Below are 21,874 nucleotides of genomic sequence, written 5' to 3'. Positions count from 1 at the left end.
GTCTAAAATTAGAGCCAACACTGCCGGGATTTCCTCCTAACGCCGCGGTCACCAGCCTCGTTCTGACTATCCCGGGGTTTGTATCACATGGCTGTATGACGTCACGAACAGCGCCATCCATCTGGACTGTTTCGAAGAGTTGCAAAGACTTTGAGCACGCATGTGCAAGAGGTCGAACGAGCGAGATAGATTTTGTTTTCTTGTCCGTCGTCTCGCCGGGTACGTTTTCGAGTTTGGCCACTCGTTTTCCACCGTCGTTCACTATAGACCAGGTAAGAAACCAGTATATAATGCTGTTCGTGCACATTTTCTCTGAAATTCACCCAAAATAGGAGATGTAAAGGGGTCAATAATTGTAAATATTTAGGATTTTAAATATTTTGTTGACATTTCGATATGGTCGGAAGGAAAGGTAACGTCGTCAGTTGATCCACTGATGTATTCTTACCGATTCACTCGAGTAATACATCCGTGGTTGAACCTCAAGACCATCATGTTTTGTGGTCTTAGGTTGAATATAGCTGGCTATATCCAAGAGAGTAGATTTAGAAACCCTACATTTCGCTTCAAAGTAAAAAAAAAATAATGCAACAGCTAGAGTTACCAATATTTCCAAAATTGGCTAGCTAGTAGCTCTTTAAATATCTCCATTGTAACTTTGTAGAAAAAGTGTTGACCAAATGAAAACAAACTCAAAGTTGAACGTTGAACATATCGCATGGCGAGCTTTGTACATGTAGCGAAAATTTCGCAAATACACCGGTCAACAGCTGTGTACTTAACCGCTAACCATGCTGTAACACATGATGTCCAAATATTTTTGTAATGTAGGAAGGACTTCCTACCCCCATGTTTGTTTATGCATGGAAGTATCACACATGCTTTTTTTAGAACACAGCCCATTGAATGTCATGGTTATTGTTATATCTAAATAGACATTGACCCCACAGTACAAAGACTTCTAAGTTCTATATTATAAGTGTCACTATTGTTTCTAAGCTTACATTCTTTAGTAGAATACACCCAGTTCATTTCCTTATTTGTTTTGTAAGAAGCCTGCCACATCCATTATCTTTTACATGAACGTGACCTGAAGACAGTTAAAATACGATTGAAAAAAAAATAATTTTGAACAAAATCATGCAAATTATGACCTATGCCAGATTCAGTTTGTAGTTGACAGGTGTTCCCATTAGGATTACTGTTTGCCTGTGTCTAGCATAACCAGCTGGGTCCACTGATCCATAATGCTGTATAAATAAACCATACTATTCAAAGCTTACAAAAAAGTTGTTACAGGTTGGACAGAACAACAAGTGAAACTTATATAAGAATCAAAACTAACTTGTCACAAAAATGACAAAAATGCTGTGTTTACATACTTGCAATTCACATATCAGTGGACTTCTAGTGTATATTAGTAGTAAGATACTCCATTTCTAACAAAATAAGTTGTGAAAAAAAAGTAAAATGCCTTCTTGTACATTTATGAACAGTGCACCACATTTAGAAATGTCACTGTGTAAACAAAGTCTTTTCAAACAAGTGGAAGACTATAACAAGTTTTCAGTTATGACCCAAAAAGCCTTTGATATTGAAGTACATTGTACCTTGGACTTGTACTCATTAGTAACCAAGCTAGTGTGACCATAAAGCTTACTAATTGCCAATTAACTGTCAAACTGTGTCAGGTTAAGATATGACGCAGTCACCTGAATGGGTGGAGACTGTGACCTGACCATATATCGGCATGTATGGTACTAGCATGGTATCTCAAACAGCGACATGTGAAATTTGATTCATGCATATTTTGTAGTGCAACAGAGATGTCTATGAATACAGCTACATAGAAAATCTGTGTAGACATCATACCAAGTGTCAGACCAAAGATCAAGGAGGGGAGAATTGTTGTTTCCTGTTCCCCCTCTTAGGGTTATGAAGTGGCAAAACCAATATGTGAATTCTTGATACAGCAGGAAATGCACAAACTACACCCTTCCTACATCCAGATAACAGAACTTCTTATACACTTTAAAGTCCTTTGTCCCCAAGATAAGCACAGCTGTGGAGAATTTGTGATATTATGAAATTCACATTTTCAGTAGATCAACATTCTATCAAGTACTGTTATCATTGTCAGTGATACCAATGGAACAGCATAGCTGTTTTTTACCTGATAAGGTTGTAAAAGTATTTAGGGGAAGCTGTAAACTATGACATATGTGTAGCTGAAATTTTACAAATAGTTCTTGTAGCAGAAATATGAGTGCTTCATCTACATAAATTGTGTTAGGGTTGCAGTCAAGTGCGGAGTAAATGTTGTCAACCATTGATTCTGTGTGATGGTACAGTATGAGTACACAATGTCCCGGTTACATTAAATTGTACTTTAAAGTTTATGAACAATAAAAAGAGGACTTCGTCCTTCTCCTTTTATAATCAAGATATTATTGAAGTTTGAGTTTTGAAGAAATGAAACTTAAAAAAAGAAAGAAGTATAATGCCCTTTTTAAAAAAGATTTAACTACAGTAGTGCTGTGCCACAGCAGGTCCATTTCCAATTATATTTCTAATTTCCAAGGTTTAGGAAATTTAAGTGTACAACTTATTTAGGTATTTAAAGATGGGACACGTTACTAGTTACTAGCAGATATTGCCATCTCACTTGTAGTTGCAGTATTGAGTAATGGGCAAGTTGACATTGCAAATATTTACTTCAGTTATGATACAATGTAAGTGTAGATTGATATAGATCATACTGGCAACTTAAATTCTTTTTTAGATGATATACATGTACCAGTATGTTTAGTCAGAGAAGGCATGCCTGTGATATCTACCAGTATTTTTTAGTTAGAAAAGGCATACATGTACCTGTCGTGTTTACCAGTATTTTCAACCAGACTAGTGGCAACAGGTTTTGTTCTGGGCCATTGTATTATTCAAATTCCTGATTTCATTTTAATCATAAAAGCATTTGCTTTGCATGAATAATAATTGAGGAGTTCATGTTGAAATAGTAGTTACCAGAAAGACCATAACCCCTAAATATTTTCAGCCAACCATTCCCACAGCTAACAGGCTGATATTATTGGATGTGTTTGACAGTAGATATGAAGATGCTAGTAATGTAATGAAATGGTGGAATATTAACAGCAGTGTTAGAATTAGATAAGCCTGGGTCAAGTGGCTACTAACTTGACGTCATTGCTCGTTTGTTGTGTTGAGCCTTTTAGCCAAGTCTCTGGGTTAGTAGTCTGAGTACCAGCTGTGGTCTAACCACCACATAAATCATGATAACGATACTGTATAGGAACTAAACTAAAGGTATAAATCGTAATGATACTGTATAGGAACTTGACTAGAGGTATATATCGTAATGATACTGCATAGGAACTAGACTAGAGGTATATATCGTAATGATACTGTATAGGAACTAGACCAGAGGTATATATCGTAACAATACAGTATAGGAACTGGACTAAAGGTCTTTATCGTAATGATACTGTATAGTATAAATCTAATATAAAACTAAAGGTATAAATCATAAGGATACTGTATAGGAACTAGACTACTGGATTAGTTATATCTGGTCTGAGCAGGAGTTTGTTACTGTTTAGAATATAGCTGACAGAGAGGTGGGAAATTTGATCAGTTCACACATTTTTTCCATTGCCTATAAGTGTCAGGGAAATGAAAGAGGTAATCTACATAGAATAGATTACCATCAGACACTAGAAACAAAAGTGAAAGTGTTTCCACTCCCTTTCTTTGTTAGATACATTAATAAGTATAAATTTCAATAAAAACATTGAATACAAAAAAAAAAACCCAAGTGTAATATCTGACTAATGGTAATGTTTATACATGTAGATTTTTTAGCCTGGATTATTTCAAAACAAAACTGAAGACTTATTTGTTCACCAAAGCATATGATGTGCTTTAGCCATTCAGCGCTACTGAACAGAACGTTGCTCCGGAAATCAGTACTATAGAAATTTGATTGATTGATTGATTATCTAAACATGTAATTTGTATGAATACATTTATGATGATGAAAAGTACAGGTACAGTGTTACTTTACAGTCCAGGTGTACAGTGCTATCTTTCTTTTTAAAAATGGATTGACATATACTTAGGAGTTGGGGGGGGGGGGAATAATTGTATGGTAAAACAGTTTGATATAGAAATTATAACAAAATGTAATAAATGAACTACAAAATGTATATAACAGAAATTGACAGTGTCTTTACATATGTATTACATAATTATGATAATTATATACAATATATTTGAATTTCAATGTCCTATGAGCCAATTTGACACACCACTGGCACTTACTCACAGCAATTTCTTGTGACTCAACACAATTTGGTGTTCCCCAATCTCTCACTGTGTGGTGATTCACAAGAAAACAGTTTTTATCATTTTCACCCACAACAAAAAATATTATCTTTCATTACTGACATTAGAGGATGTGTACACATTCTTGTATGTTATTCCAGTGTATTTGTTAAGTATGGTAACTAGGTAAAATACACCTGAGTTTTAGTCACTTCTTTACCTATCAAAACTCATGTCGAGTGTTGACAAGTGTATTGTAACATTCTGATGAAGTAAATACAGTGGAAGAAAGCTTACTCTTGATCTTGGAACAGAACATACATGTAAGTCTTTGCCTTACGCTTGAATAAGGCTTAGAAATAAAATAGTGGCTAAATTGCACCCAGTAATAAATTGTTTTATGGTACTCATGTGGTCCGGCTTACAGATGGAGTAAGTCGGAACTCGATTCTTACAACGACCCTCTCCCCTTTCTCCATTCTGTGAAGAAGGTACATGTACATGCGTATATCAGTGTGCCCTCTAATGATAGCCAAATTTTGTTGTTGTTAGTCAAAATAATAAAAACTGGCATTTCTTGTGAGTCACCACATAGTAAGAGATACAATGTAGTGAACACCAAATTTTGTTGTTGTTAGTCAAAATAATAAAAACTGGCATTTCTTGTGAGTCACCACATAGTAAGAGATACAATGTAGGGAACACCATTAGTGTGTCATTAGAAATTGTGTGTGTCAGTGGCATGTCAAATTGGCTTAGAGGGCACACTGATGCATCTGTTTGTTTGTGTATATCATAATTAGAATTCAGTGCTCTGCAAACAGAGAGGAGAATGTGACAACATTTTAAATTAAAGTTGCATTTTAAATTACATCCATAGACAAGCATGACTTTTGGATAGCGAATCCAATAAAAGACATATTAAAATAGCCAGGCACATGTAGATATTACATACTTATTGACTTTCTTGAAAAGGTAGACCTGGGCGTGGTGCATGCTATATAGATAAACAAAACTGTAATCTATACCCAGATTACAAAATTACTATACAAACTGACTACTACAATAGAATAACATGTGCATACATGTATTATATAAAATAACAAGGTTCAGCTAATGTCACTGCATTATGAGTATCAACAAACATGACCTCAACAGTCCTTAGTAAAACTGACATGACTTCGAAAATTTATGGAGCGTTAATATAGTAAATTGATGTCAACATTTTGTGAAAGAATGAAAATAACAACAACTTGAAATAACTTTGTGACAGTTATTGATTGATTGAACTCTTTATTTGTTGGTTTATTGTCAAACTTAAGCCACTCCAAAGTGGGGTCAATCTGATAACATATTTTTTTTAATTTTGTTAACTGCAGTTGTGATGGTTACAATTGTACAACAGGTGTGACTAAGTCTAAGTAAACAATTCAAGCATGTTCTATTTCTGTCTGTATGATATTATACCTAATTATAATTTGTTCCTTACAAGGTTACAGTAGCATTTTTACCATGCATATTTGCTGTTGCATGTATTGAAAAAAATACAAAACCAGTTAGCCTTGCATCAATATATATTGTCAAATTGTATCAAAACTACCTGATAATCACAGTATTTAGGAAATGTCTGACATCAGACATGCTACTACATGTAATGTAATATTGAAAAACCAAATTGCAATGCATAGAGTATAGAGTCCCATAAAATTTGCTACATGTAGTATGTACATGTAGTGTCTGCTCGTAACATTTCTCACATAGATGTACATTATTTTACATTTTATCTGCTATTTTCTAATCCCTGACTTTGTATTTTGAATATGAAGAGATTAGTGCCAAAATGGGATAATAACAAAAATGTAATTCTGAAAACAGTCAAAAATATATTTTCAGCACTAGACCCTTATGACCCGAAGACAAAATCATGATTTTTTTCCCATTTTCATCTTCACCCAGAGCAATATTTGGTGAATAAGATTGGAGAAGGAACTGCAAATGATCGGAAAATGTCAGCATGGCCTTTGAGTAATATCATTTTGAGAACGAGAAACATTTTTTCCCCGGGCCCTTTTGACTCTCAACTAACTTCAATTCATGTTTCAGAATAAAGGGTGACCTTCTGTGAGATGAGAAATCATATGAATAAAATTGAAATTGTTAAAAGTGAAATATCACAAAATATGGCTTCAGACCCTTTTAGACACAAACCCCTTCATTATATTAAATGCAGAGTGAAAGACTAAAACTAAAAGATATTTTCAGAATCATTATATGAAACATGTACAAAGTACAGTTCTGATAAAAAAAAAATAACAAAGCTGTTGACATTTGAACTCTGTACAGAATGCTTCTGGCTTTCTTGTGAAGGGGGATGTTGTAGGTAATGTTATACTGTACATATACACAGCCACAGCGATATCTTGATTGTCAAAAAAAATAATACCCATAGATAAAAGGATACAGGATACAGGATATACATATTTGTCAAAGTGTAGGAGAGTATCAGTGTGATAATTTCCCAGTAAAATTGTTCTATGAGGTAAATTGTTACTAGTAGTCTCATTATACAGTGCTCTCCCCAGGATAGATTGTAAGAATGTAGTCAATTTGCATAGTAATTTACATATAAATAACATAGTAATTTGCATATAACTGCAGAATGATCAGCATATATAAATTTCTTAAAACATCGAAACATACCCTGACATGTGTATTTTTGACGCATGCACACATTGAACTATTGGGGTCAGCTATTTCTCTTCATTTGAAAGTATTATTACAATATTGTAATTTAGAAAGTACAGCTTAAGCATAGCGGAAACCTGTCAAGCATGGCGAACTGGATGGCAAGGACGATGCTTTCTCTATAGTTTTGAGAACACACTCGTGTGTGTCACTGTGTGTGGGGAGGAGTGTGTGTACGAGAGTGTGTGTGGTGTCAAAATAAATTATTGGGATAATTTTTAGAGATTGGTTTATAAGGGTAAATTATACATTTATTCATTTGCAGGATTGCTAGACACAATGGGTTTTGAAGTTGGTCGATTCGAAGGTGAAGTAGATGAGGAACTGATATGTCCAATATGTAGTGGTGTCCTAGAAGACCCTGTACAAGCTCCACAGTGTGAACATGCATTTTGCTCTGCTTGCATTCAAGAGTGGTTATCAAGACAACATACATGTCCTGTAGATCGCAATCAAATCACTCCGACACAGCTGAAACCTGTACCACGTATCCTTCGTAATTTATTGTCCCGACTCAACATTGCATGCGACAATGCCAGTTTTGGATGTACCACTGTAGTGAAATTGGATATCTTGCAACAACACCTGGGTGAGTGTGAGCATAATCCCAAACGTCCTGTACATTGCGAGCAGGGATGTGGACTTGTCATACCCAAAGATGAACTAAAAGAGCATAACTGTGTCCGTGAACTGCGAACACTCTTACAACAACAGCAGACCAAAATGTGTGAATTTCAAACTGAACTCGTAGACATCAAGAGAATGTACACAGACCAAAAACGTGAAATGCAAATGTTACGGGAATACATGAGAGCTATTCGTTGCTCTAATCCAAATCCAAGCCCATCGGTACGAGCTATTGAGGATGAAATTGAAACAAATGAAGTCATTCGGTGGGCGAACTCATTACCGATTTCACGAGTGACCCGTTGGGGTGGTATGATTTCAACTCCAGATGCTGTGCTTCAGGCAGTTATCAAACGATCATTGATTGACAGCGGGTGTCCATCACATATTGTTAACGACATAATGGATAACGCTCATGAAAGGAGATGGCCACCAGGTCTGAGTACCCTGGAAACACGACAACTGAATCGGCATACATACGAACAGTATGTGACACGACGTATTCCTGGAAAACAAGCAGTAGTTGTAATGGCACATGATAATCAGCATATGGGTGAAGATTTTAACATAGACCCCGGTCTAGTTATGATATTTGCGCATGGTATTGAGTAAGCCCTCAAAAATGGAGATACATGTACATGTAAGGTGACCAAAGTAAGCACAAACTTACACTGCTAGTTTTAAAATTGTCATGATTGTATTGTTACACCATAAGTCTGATTCTAGATACAGAAAAGTGATGATTGATACTTATTACAGACCAAGACCAACGATTCAAAATTTTCAAAATAATCTTATAGTTAGAATCAGTTAGTATAATACAAAGGCATGCAAACCACTGATAATTAGACAAGTATGTGAAATGATGTGGCCTGCCAAGATTTGTCAAATTTACTGCTTTACTTTTGAAAACAAAACAGTTTTGAGTTGAAATAGCAATAACTAGTTCTCAATACTGATCTACACTGTAGCAAATATCATATTCCATATCTGACAAACTTACATTGGAATTTGACTTTTACTACAATACACACTTGCTAAAATACAATGTAATACCAGTTACCAGGTCCTACTTTTCAGTTGCTCTATCCTCAGCAGGACAAGCAAGTGTGCCCTACTTGTGTTTGGGTCCCTTTCCCCATTATATTTGTTTGCTAATGTTTGTTTGACAATATTGGATTTCTCAGCTGGGCATGAAGTTTGAATACTGGCGATACAGTGTAACAAATACTCTTAGGGAAAGGTTAAAAGAACCCTGCTGGTAAAATTCGTAGAGGTTTCACAAGTTTGGGAACAAGAGGAATCTATTACCCTATTTTTCAGGAATAAATTATGCCTGGATTTGCTTGAAACCATAGGGTTAAACGTCAGTGTTATTGCCAAGTTACAAACATGTTGTATCAGTATTATATTTATACAGCCAAGAGTGACCCTACATATTCTCAAAGTGTAACCCTGGGTACTCAGTAAGGTAGTTGGAAGATTTGTCATGTACATTGTACACACTTGTTTAGCAAGAGAACCAACAACAACAAAGCTTTTACTCTATCAATTAGTTAACTAATGTTTTCTTAAAATTCCTGATGTCTTGTATGTATATTATGTCATTATTTTACTTCAATATTTGTTCATTTTGTGGCTATTTTATTTATTCTGTATTGTATTGCTTTGTTGTAACAGAAGCCTTCGTCTAGTGCTATCCCTGGCATCAAATCTCAAGATCTCTCTATTTACATGTATATCTAGCTCAATAAGGTCCTGAGATGAAATTTCAAATTCCACCAAAGCCACCCACACAGTCATGAACATCAAGTCTTTCTGTTTCGCTCACAGCATTCTACCCAATGATAAGTTAGTATTTACTGGGGCCAGTTACATAATGTCCAAATATGGTATATTTGTCAGCTCAGGATGCTACTTATACATTGTTCTTGATCATTCTAACAATTGGACAGTGGCAAAAAGACGATTTGATATCTCATTGGAGTCATGTAGTATCTAGCCTACAGTAGCCAGGAATCCATGTGAAATGAAATACCATGTACATGTAATAAAGAATGGATTTTAGGCTCTAGTGGCAATAGCTGTTATAATTTTATTTTATAACTGTTTTTTGCAAAAGGTTTCATTAGCCTAATATTGGTAACAGACATTTGATATATCATAATTATAAATAGTATGTTCTGAATTAAACTGTTAAACGTGTATACAAAAAGTTCTCGTTACGCAACCAAGGGGTCTAATACCCGTGAGTGACAACTTGTCAGTTCAGGTTAACAGGCTTTGTCAAACTGTGCATATTATTGGCGTATAAATACCACTAGATTGCAGATAAAAACAGGCAAATGTTGCTTGCAGGTAATTGGAGCCCTTGGTTGTGTAACAGGAATTGTGTATGTTAAAGATTTGACAAATCTACCCAGTTGTTCTATGCGTTAATTTGTATTGTGTTACCATGGCAACAACATTGTGATTTCAGTAGATTATGTTTACTTACGTTTGTACCACCTATAACAGAAATTTAAGAATGAAAATTTTTATCATCAGAGAATAATTTTTTTATGATTTTGATTATTATTCATAACCTGATCATGCATGGGTTTACAAATAAAACTCCCGTGAAATTTCAGTTTTATTTTTGTGATTTTAACATATGGTTTTCCACAAAGCTTGATCGAGTAGTGTTTTCCATGCTATCTTAAAATTAGTAGATGTTATATAACAGTACATGTTTTTTGTCTTGTAAATTTCTGATAGCTATATTACTGTTTTCTGTGAAAATATTAGACTGCATGATACATCGTATTCCTCTGCCATCACCTGCCTACTCTATCTAAGGGGTTGACTGATGTGTGAGGGTGCCCTGTCATGGCATACCATACAGATTAGGAGACCATCAACATTTTGTATATTACATCACATCACATGTACATTTTATCTTCAATCCTGGAGGGTGTATGATTTCTGTATTGAATCATGTTCTGATTTCTGATAGCATTGATAGAACGAGGCTATTTGTTACATTTGAAATTAATATCCATAATATCTTGTTATGTACATGTATATACTATATGCTATTGTGTGGGTAAATACTGTGTGATCATTTCACCTCAGACCGCTAAAAGTTTAGTGGTCTGAGATTTCACCAAGGTACTATATAAACATATTTAGACTAAAATACACCTACATATATTCATTGTTGTTTTTGCTTATGTAACCACACACATGGATGTAGTGATGGTTTGTGGGTGGCCAAGCAATTAGCTTGTAGGCCTCTGCACTACAGTCTGGGTTCGAACCCCCAAGCATACAAACAAAGACTTTGCATATCATATGTTGTTTCACAGTGAATTTTCAAGTAATAAGCCATGATAAAATTGTTTTTATAAATTAAAATAAAATCCAAAATAAATACCTAATCCTCATCCATATCGCCACTTTTAAGTCCCAAGAACACTGAATTGTGTACATTTCACTATGATTATTAGGGTTCAGAGAACACCAAACTGTGTACATTTTACTACCAATTACTGGAAGCATGTGAACTGCATTGTGTACATTTCACTTTCATTATTTACAGTGGGTCCAGTGAACACTGAATTATGTATGTTTCACTATGATCACTTTTGGTCCAGAGAACTGAACTATGTACATTTTGCTATGCTTACTGGGGTCCAGAGAACTGTGTACATTTCACAAAAGATTTCTGGGGTCAGTAAACACTGAATTGTGAACATGTACATTTGACAGTAGTATATTTTATCTACATGTATATCTAGTACAAAGTATATATATTTCCTTGTGCACTTATTGGCAGCTGATGAATAAATGAATAACCTGGGGGGGGGGGGGCTCCCCTTTTTTGAGTACATGTATATGTGCCGCCCTTTGGGGTGCATTTTCTAGCCCTTTGGTCTAAAATGGGGTCTGTTTTTTTCGACCTGAAGAGTCTGAAATGGGTCCATTTTGCTTTATTTTTCAATTTTGCTTGGTCTAAAATGGGCTCTAGTGACCTTTATCAAATCAAAACTGCCAGTAATTGCCCCAAAATGTTGCCTCGTAAGGAAAATATATTTAGGTCTAAACTTTCATCTTTTAAGAAACCTGTAATGGTCTAAAATGGGACATTGATTTTTTGTCAAGATGGGTCTAAAATGGGGCCTGAGTTTCCAGCACTGGCCACACACCCCTTACAGATCTGACCACTGGTTATTTATATAATTACAGCATGTGGAAAGTATTTTGTATGTGTGGAAATTATGATATAACATGTGGAAGTATGTGACAATGCCAATCTAGTGTGTGTATACTAGCTGTGTGTGAAAACTAATACATGAACATAGCATGTGGAAACTGGCTTTCTATGTGTGGAAATATGTGACAATGAGAATGTAGCATGTGGAGACTAGTTGTGTGTGAAAACTAATATAGCATGTGGAGACTAGCTTTTTATGTGTAGAAATTATAATGTATCATGTGGAAATGAGAATCCCTAGCATGTGGAGACTAGCTTTCTATGTGTAAAAAAGTGTAAAGTTGCATGTAGAAGCTAGATTTCTGTGTGTAGAAATTATAATATAATGTGGAAAGTATCTATGTAATTATGAACTATGTGGAAGTATGGGGAAATATTGATATAGCATGTGAAAACTAGCGGTCTATGTTTTAGTACTTTTTGCTTGTTTACAAGACTGTTATACTGCATTGTCAGAAACAGGCTTTCAAAATCCATGTATGAGACTAGTGTAATTGTCATTCATGAGAAAACTTGTCTTCTGATCTGTCGGTGTAACTTAGTAATATTTGGAATGTGTAAAGCTGGACATTCCATCTACATTTTCAGTGCTTTCAAGTTTCAAGAACAATTCCCTGAAATCATGTTCTTACATACATTGTACTATATCTTGAACTTATGTCTTCTGCTTGTCATTTAAGTACTTACAATAACTTGAGTACTACTATTTAGTTCAACATCCACCAAGACTTATTTTCGTCAGTCTGGTGGTCAGACTTTCCTGTAAATGAGACCCAAGTGTAAGGTCCCAGCATATGATTACTAGTCTAGTAACTTGTTTACTATGATCTCTCTCTCTCTCCACTGTATAGTCAAATGGCACAACATTCTGTTCTTGCCACCGACAGCAGTGCTATCGTACTGTGTTGATATGAACATAATTGTGTCGTGTTCTCACATGACTTACTTTAAGACCGAAGGTTGAGTTCATAGTAAAGTGAACGAAGTAACCAATTACAACTGCATGTCAGTGTGTGATGGATTACTAACAGGCACTGTTCACCCTTCCCCAGCAGATTTACTGATTTTAGGTAGAATTTGTCCATTTGACTATACATGGAGAGAAAGATTGAAGAAAAAGTTCCCACACATATACATTTCTAGACTAATGATTTTATGCGATGTTACATAAATGTGATTTGATTGACTTGCGTCATTCCATTGGTTATTTTGTGATGTACAAAGTTTTATAATACCTTGTTTATTTTTTGTTTCATTTATAGTAATTATTTGAGTGGGAGTATGTATACGGATACTAACAAGTAGTGATAGAGTTCTCTTTGCACTGTAGCTATATTTCTTGGTACCCGGCATACCATTTTGCATAGTGCTAGGGGGTCATAATAACATGTTGCATTGCATTGTTGGTAAAATATGAACACCTTCAGTCTATGTGTTAGTTACGGTTACCCAGACTCTCGCCACTAGGGGCTCTTCTATGAGACCACCGAAGGGTTTCATAGGCTGAGCCCACTATAGTCTAGTCTGGATGCCAGCATGGTCTCTAACTAAATGGTGGAGGTATAAATAGTAACGATACCCGATAGAAACTTGGAGGTGTAAATCATTACGATACCATATAGAAACTAGATTACCTATAGTCTTGGTAACCAAGACTAACTGTGTGGTGTCACTTGGAACATTGAAAGGGTTTTTAATCATTGCGAGATCACATACTTTCTATCCAAACTCTGTTGTGTGTGTGAATGTTTTTTTATTGTGATTCTTCACATGTAAGATATTATTACTATACCTGTCTTCTCAGAAATAGTCACATCATCTTGTGAACTCCAGTAAAACTTATGACTTTTTTGACTCACCTAAGTGGTAAAACCATATATCAGGTACTAAGCATTGTAGTGTGGGTTAGTTTAGTTACAGTAACCCAAAATAGGGTAAATATTAATTTTCTGTTTTCTTTAAGGTAGACTGCACCTTGGGGACAAATTTCCCTGAACATCAAAGTCTTTCAGTTCTCTCCAAGCCTTGCCATATGAAAGCTTGTTCCTGGTCCTTTTGAAATAATGAAAGAAATTTGGGGTTTCACCAACTTGTTTTCAAGGAAATCATCAATCTTATGTTTTCCCCATAGAGTTAACACAGTATATTGGTGGCCATATTGGATTTGGTGGCCATATTGGATTCTAAAATGACTAAACTTTGATATCATTTTAACCTCTATTTCAAAGATATGTATGGTGACCCCAGATTTTTTTTCTTGATTTTAACTGAGAATGAGTTGGAGTTTTATTGAACAGAGTAACAACAAAAGTTTAAAGAGCTTAATTCCGAGGCGCATGTCACTTTAAGTTAGTAAACAATTGCAGTCTATAACACTTGATGGATAATAATATGTGGAGTAGTATTATTACATCCATTGTCCAATTTACAAACAATTTACAAAATTAAAAAAAAAAAAGACAACTTTTATGCTAAGATTAAGATTTCTCAATGTTCAGTCAAATCTAATACTTCATGTTTATGTACACACAGCCACATTTTTGTGTGTCTGTGTTGTATAATGGGGAAATATAATGTATATGTTTATGTTTTATATAATATACATGGAAATCCTCGTCATATTTTTTGTATACTTTGGTTTCGTGATTATTCAGCTGTAAAAAGATTTGTATGCTTTGAGTGAGGTAATACAGTTTGTCTTCTGTTTCTGCTGTCTATAGACCACAAGATATGCAGTGTCACTCTAAAATTCATTGTGAAAGGGTTTGGCCAGTGTTTGAGGGTGCCCTGACACAGAGGACACCCAAACACAGGCACCTCAAACACAGGATGCCCTGACACAGAGGGTGCCCTGATAGTGTATCTGACAGACTTGATACTTCACTACATATTTAGTCAATGGTTTTGTGGTAAATTGTATAAAATAAAAGTTAAAGTGAATTGTGAAGTGTTACCAACTCATCTGTTCAATTCAAATCAGAGATTATCTTTATTTGTATGCGTTTATGCTATTAAAGACTATATATGTGATACTGTAAACTTGTCTCTTGGTATGTATATGTAGTTTCTTTGTGTTGTAAGGGTAGAGAGGGGTCAAGGGTCAAGGGTCAGGACTCATGGGTCAAGCTAGACTCACTTTAGTTCCCCAAGGATTGCTTTGATAGTTGCATGTGTTTTTAACTGGTAATGGTGGAGGGTTTTTCTTGCCATACACTCGCATCAATTTATGTAGTTTTCTGAAGAGTGGCTATCCCCTAGTGTTTTCACGCTCCACACATCAGGTCATCTTACATGCAAAAGACAAGTAAAAGCACACACACATTATACCAAATTAGTCCATTGGAAGCCAAGAATAAGAGGAATCACTCGAAGGGTATGGGTGGGATGAAATATCAACTTGTCATTTTTAGTAAGGTTCGCATGCAAAACAATGCTACAATCAAAGTATGGGAAACTGTCAGTTTTTTACCAGATTTCCCACATCCTAGGCATGTTCCTTGGCTTGTTCTCAACCTTAGTAAAGTAGTGAACATGTAGAACAAGATAAAGGGATGAATGACTGGAGATAAAGCCATCAGTTGAGAGTAAGAGAATTTGACAGCATCTGAAATTTCATTCTTCTTGCATGTCTATGCTAAAATTTCAAGTGTATCAATAAAAAAGTCAAAAGGTACAATTGACTTCAAAATATCAAAGTTCACTAAATTCCATCATTTTTTTGTAATGTTCACTTGATGACAATAAGCAGTACACCATCCACACACAAAAAGAAGACAAACACAGTTCAGTCAATACTTAGAGTTCCTACTAGCACATATTTTATTCAGCAAAACACAACTTATATATATTGTCAGCCTGGGATTATAATTTCCAAATGTACAAAAAAGTCACAACTGTAACTTTTACTGTTATTGGTATTTTGATTTTAAAAGTGTGACCAATATTTCAACTGAATGACAATTTTTTCTCACCAAATTCTGTCACCAGCACTGTTGTAATGTAGCAATTTTGCTTAACACCGCCCCCTTGTGTTAAAGTTGTAATTTGCTATAAACAGCGCCCTCCGTGTTCAATCATAAAACCCAATTCTCAAGTATTTTATGGAATAGCATTGAAAGTTAGGATTGTTCAGTAAGAAGAAATTTTCAAATTCTGCATAAAACCACGATGTAAAATTATTATACAATATTGTAAAATGTAATTCTGTTTTTGTTAGCAACTCACATACAGCAGAAAACTGATATGTTTTATAAAACTGCAGGTCTTACTGTACTTATGTCTTCAATAATTAAATATTCTGTAAACAAACCACTCAATGTGTATAAAAACATGGAAACTTACTGCAATAAATTGAACTATAATTGGTATAAAAATTACAATAATGAAATACTGACTATGGTAAATATTTGCTTCATGGTGAAATCTAGAAATCAAAACCAAATTTATTTTTAAACTTGTGTATCATATCATACAACCCAATCCTTTGAATCAAGAAATAGGTGAAATAATTTTCTGTGTCCGACAGAATCAACACTGTGTAACTTATTATCCTTAGAACGTTAGAAATTCTATATTAGTTCTGTGTCACCTTACATATATTACGCAGTCAAATTCTTTCCATACCATAACATGTATGCATACTGGTATATCAGCTTGTCTGTGATGGAAGGGATAATTTCTACTACATTTTGTGTTTCATGCTACATCTGCAGAATTTATAACCAGGTTGAGAAAATTAACATGATTACAGTGCCATGTCAGATTGGGATGGAAATTTGTGTGATTAAAACTCTTAGTTATCTGGCAGAGCTTTACAAATAATTGGTCCTGAACAAAGGCAATATTCTTTTTAATCGATATTGCTATGGTTCCTCTGATTATCTGACACTATGGGAGAAAGTTAAGTTAAAGTGTAGTTAGATGTGTTTCTTTTCATCTATCACTGTTTGCCTTCCTTAATACCTGTATTTCATACTCTGTCTCTCTCTGTGTATTAGTATGTTGAGATCTGTCTGTCTGTCTATGTCTGTCTGTCTGTCTGTCTGTCTGTCTGTCTGTTCGTCCATCCATCTGTCTGTATCTTTCTCTCAAAGACTTGTTCTACTGTATGTTGTTGTCTGGTTTGATGTCTTCATGCAAGTGACTGTACTTTGCAGCACTGGGTTTCAGAAATACTTCCTAATAAGAAAAAAAATGAAAAAAAAATACATCAGAAGATTGCCTGGAAATTTATAGTGCCAAACATGGCTCTTGATTGGTTCTTGACTTAATATCAATCACCCATTAACCAATAAGAATGGTGTTTATATTCTATTACATAAAATCATCTTGCATTCATTTAAAAATTAATGACTGTGCTACCATATATGGCAATTTATGTATAACATGTACCCCAACAGAAGTAAACAAGTGTATGGACACAGAAATGTAGTAAATGTAAATAAATTCAACCATAAACCTAGAAATATTTGCTAAAGACTTATTTATTTCATTAAAAAACAAAAACACATATATAGTGACTAAAATGCCTTCTTGTACATAAAAAACAATGTACCAATCTGGTAATTAGTAAAAATTATTAAGCTTAGCCTTTGGGCACTAGCTGAAGACTGTAAATGCGAAAAATTTTCTAGTGGCGAAAATATCTCATTACAGAATTATGACATTAAGCACAGAAATAAAATAAAAATATTAATCTAATGATTTCTAAATCACCATGAAAGATAATAAAACAAATGAATATTAATTACATACCATGATTTCATGTGGAATACACTCCATAGTAAATGGATGTTGAAAGAAAGCCTTTGGACAACTGTTCAGTTCATCTGTAAAAAAATTAGAAAAAATAACTCAGCTACGATTTTCAAAAAGTTGTTATCTTATCATGTTAATTATTTTCATAAAGTGGACACTGCTGGTGTCTAAATTTAGATGGGAGAATTTTATGAAAAACATATAAAAAGTTAAACCCACCTCCAATTACTTACATTTCAAAAATAATTTGGTTCATTATTGATATTTTGAGCATTTACTATATATTGTTAGAAAAAATTGTGTCTAATTTTCATGCCATTCTACGATTTTTAAAAAAAAAGAACTGACAAAATTAAGGGTTAGGTCATCCCTCATGCCAGGCAATTTGCTTTTAAAATTCTGTCTAAAAAATATACATAAGATTCGGCACTTTTAGGGCCAACTATGGTTTTTCTACAATTTTGCAACAAAGCCATTTTAACATATTTTTGAGGTAGCTGAGTTCAATTTCATGACAGGCAAACAGTGCTAACTTATTTAACCACTTAAGGATTCGGTTTCTGGCATAGGGACATGTTGTATTTCTTATATTGTTTTCCTAACAAAAATGTAATAAATATTACATGTCCCTGTGGTTTCTAGCTCATCTATGTACTTACACCCTAAAAATAGGGTGTCAGTTTCTAGAGGGCTAAGTATGTAGAAACAGTTAAAGTGGCACAAACTGAGTTTACAAACTTTTATTCTCAACTGAAAAAATTAATACTTCCATACTGTTCTATTATAGTGCATTATTTGACATTACATATAATTATATGACATTCTCCTGGCAATATTTGGAATAGTTGATTGCATAGTAGGGATTTTCTTGACATTTTCATCCGTATAACTAAATTACCTCATTGGATTATTTATAACTTCTATCATTTATAAGTTATACCTTAATGCCAGGTTTGAGTTCAGTCAATGGTAAGTGGTGCCTAAGTATGCTTCAGTAAGTACAGAATACTGCGAGTGTCTTTTGAACATGCATCAATATATTACACCCAAAAACGATGCACTCAGGTTCTACCCCTTAAAATTAAAATCAATGAATATATTAACTTACTGTAATTACAGCCATCTTCATCAACAGCTGATTGACAATCTACGATTGTGTCACATAAAGTCAACTTGGATTTACATCGACCATCACAAGAAAACTGATTAGACATAGCACAGTCTAACATGCTTTTATCTGTAGCAAATAAATGTACAATATGTCATGATGTATTATAGATAATTTGTTCATATCACAGCTTTATTCTGTGGTCCTTCGGCATTTGTTCGTGAACCTTCAGAAATCATAGACCCTACTATTAGTGTGGGGGTCTATGGTTCAATGTGTGTACCAGTATGTAGGTTAACTCTTTAGAACACAGGTTTCTTTGGTGTGACGTAGCTCTGAAATGCTGGGATGTTATCAGATTTATTGTGAACAGTCTCATTGGAGGTAATGTTGAATCACAAGTCTATAAATAATCTTCGCAGTTTCTTTGAAATGGATAATACAGACAACTTATCATATATTACTGCACAAGTAATTTTAGAAAGAGAATGAAGTATGAGACAGAGACAGACAGACAGACAGACAGACAGACACACTAGTACAGAGACAGACAGAGAGAAAACCTACCACACTGAGATTCGTCTGACTTATCTTGGCATTGACTTGAACCATCACATATAGCTTCATTTCTGATACACTGTAAACCGTCATCACATTTAGTATATCCACTAGGACATTCCCTCATACAACTGAATGAAAATAAAAGGATGCAGTGTACACATCAGTGCAATTCCAGGAAACATGCCAATCTAGTGGTTGGTTTACTGTAGAATTGGATCTAAATTCACTGAGTATGAATGGGGACCTGGTAGGACAGAGGACAGCTATGATCCTCATTATGATATATGACCCACTGGCTGCAGGGATTGTATGCTTTCATTTGAGCATATAATAAGATATGCCATGTAGTTTCGCCATCATTGCCCATCCTTTCACAAAGATGAAGTTCATGGTCATGAGTTTTGGCTGATATGATAGCAGGACACATCATATCTTACAGACTACCAAGGGACATACTTTAAACAGTAAAAAGTGTCCTAATTCTATGGTGGGCTTAGTATTAATCTCTGTTTTGCAAAGAACATTGCATATTATAAATACTCTTTATCTATCATTCTGCACAAGACGGTTATAAGTATTAACCACATTTCAAGGTACCACCGGGACTTAATGTCAAAACCAACTCCAAACATTGAAATATTGGCTGAAAACTGTTGAGTGTGCAAATCAAAGAAAATGAATGATATATTAACCATAGAATAAATTCACAAAAATGTATAACTTTTTATATATAAGTTGAGTGTGTTTGATAAAGTGATAAAAGAATAACTGCCCTGAGTTCAATTGTGAACATAATGTCATAAGTATATAATGTAAAGTTCATAAAATAACTTACACCATAGGACTCTCATCCCACCCAGTGAAACAGTTTCTGATACCATCACATAGTTCTTCACGTTTCAGGATTTTCGTGTTGCCATCGTTACCGATGCAACTCTCTAGTGAGAAAGATAAGGAAAACACATAATGTGGCACGAGTTGTGTCCAACTCAAGACATTCATGTCAAGCGTAATCTCAATCTAAAATCTATAATAATTTTGAGAATATTATTTTCATTCTTCAAATCTGGAGAAAATGATAGAAATGTACAAATTGTGTGCGTTTGGGATTGAGATGGGGCTTGGGTGTTTCCATTTTGATTCTCACCATGTTGTCAAAACGTTTAAAATAGACAAATAAAGCAAAAGAAAGAAGAATTTGCGAAGATATGGAAGTAATGAGGTATGTTATTTAATTGACAATTATGGATGTTGTCTTCCTTACAGCTAAAACTAGTAATTTATACAAAAAGGCACCTAATTGAGTATTGAGTCGTCGATGGCAGCCAATCAGATTAACTATTGTTGGCCTACTATACTATTCACAACCATCATTATAGTTAATTTGAAGGGATTATACAATAGCTAAGTATCTTCGTTAGTATATCGTTTGATTAATTCAAATGACGTCATCGAAATGATGCTAATTATGCAAAGAATGACATTACTGTATAACTTACTGCAATTTATTTCATCAGCTCCATTCAAACAGTCACTGACGCCATCACATAGTTTTGTAGTCTGAATACATTGTGCTGTAGTACCACATTGCTTGTATCCATTCTCACATTGCCTGTTTGAATCTGAACAGAAAGTCAAAGAACCATTATGTGTCTGTCTAGAAAAGACCCTACATCAGCTCTAAACAATCTGTACTCTGAAGATTATGTTAATTAGTTATGTGTAAAGGGCCATGTTTCAATCCCAAATTATTGCATTAGTAGATACTCCACTTTGTAAACATTTTCTAATCCGTAAAGATTAACTCTTATCACAATGTACATAAATCACTCACATTTTTTACAGAACATGGTGTAACTTGAGGTAAGTGCCCAATATCACATGCATAAACTCTCTCACGTACAAGTTGGAAGAGCTCAGAAACATTGCTGGCATTACGTACTTATCTTGCATATTCTTTCTGTTAGTGTATTTACAAGTAATTAGGTATTTTTCACCCTCAGTGTAAGCTTTTAACCCATCTATCTATTAAGCATGATTTCAAAAAGGTCAAAAACTTCAGTAAATGGCTAATTTCAAATACATACCACAGAATTGTGGGTTTTCATCCGACCCATCTTGGCAATCAGATTTCCCATCACAAACTTGATTCAGTGATAAACATTTAGTATTGTCATTACACATAAACTCATTCTCCAGACAATGCAAGGCTGGTAAGTTAGGGTCCAAGGCGGCTGTAATACAATTTTGATAATTTATTTGATATTTCAGGATATAACAGCATTTTCATAAACTGTGGGTTCTGGAGAATCATTTCATGATCATCTAAAATTACTTGCAATTTCAGCGAAACATAAAGTTGATCTTGTGTCTTTATAGGGTATTTTTGCTTTAGGCCATTGCATGATGGGAGTCAGCAGAAATAGTACATTCATGGTTGCATAATGAGCATTCATGAGAGATGTTTTACAGAAGGGAAT

At 34.6% G+C, this 21,874-nt stretch overlaps 1 protein-coding gene across 1 annotated transcript; it reads left to right on the top strand.

Annotated features, from left to right (window-relative positions):
• The first annotated feature begins 123 nt into the window (after positions 1-123).
• LOC144451059 (E3 ubiquitin-protein ligase NRDP1-like) lies at positions 124-14,993 on the top strand. Its single transcript, XM_078141818.1, has 2 exons — positions 124-272; positions 7,352-14,993. The coding sequence occupies exons 1-2, from the start codon at positions 161-163 to the stop codon at positions 8,323-8,325; spliced, it is 1,086 nt and encodes a 361-aa protein (XP_077997944.1). The 5' UTR covers positions 124-160; the 3' UTR covers positions 8,326-14,993.
• The last annotated feature ends 6,881 nt before the right edge of the window (positions 14,994-21,874 follow it).

The sequence above is a fragment of the Glandiceps talaboti genome, chromosome 20 (assembly GCF_964340395.1).
Source record: "Glandiceps talaboti chromosome 20, keGlaTala1.1, whole genome shotgun sequence".
NCBI lineage: Eukaryota > Metazoa > Hemichordata > Enteropneusta > Spengelidae > Glandiceps > Glandiceps talaboti.
Note: the sequence above shows the minus strand (reverse complement) of the source record. Positions and strands in the feature narration are given on the sequence as shown.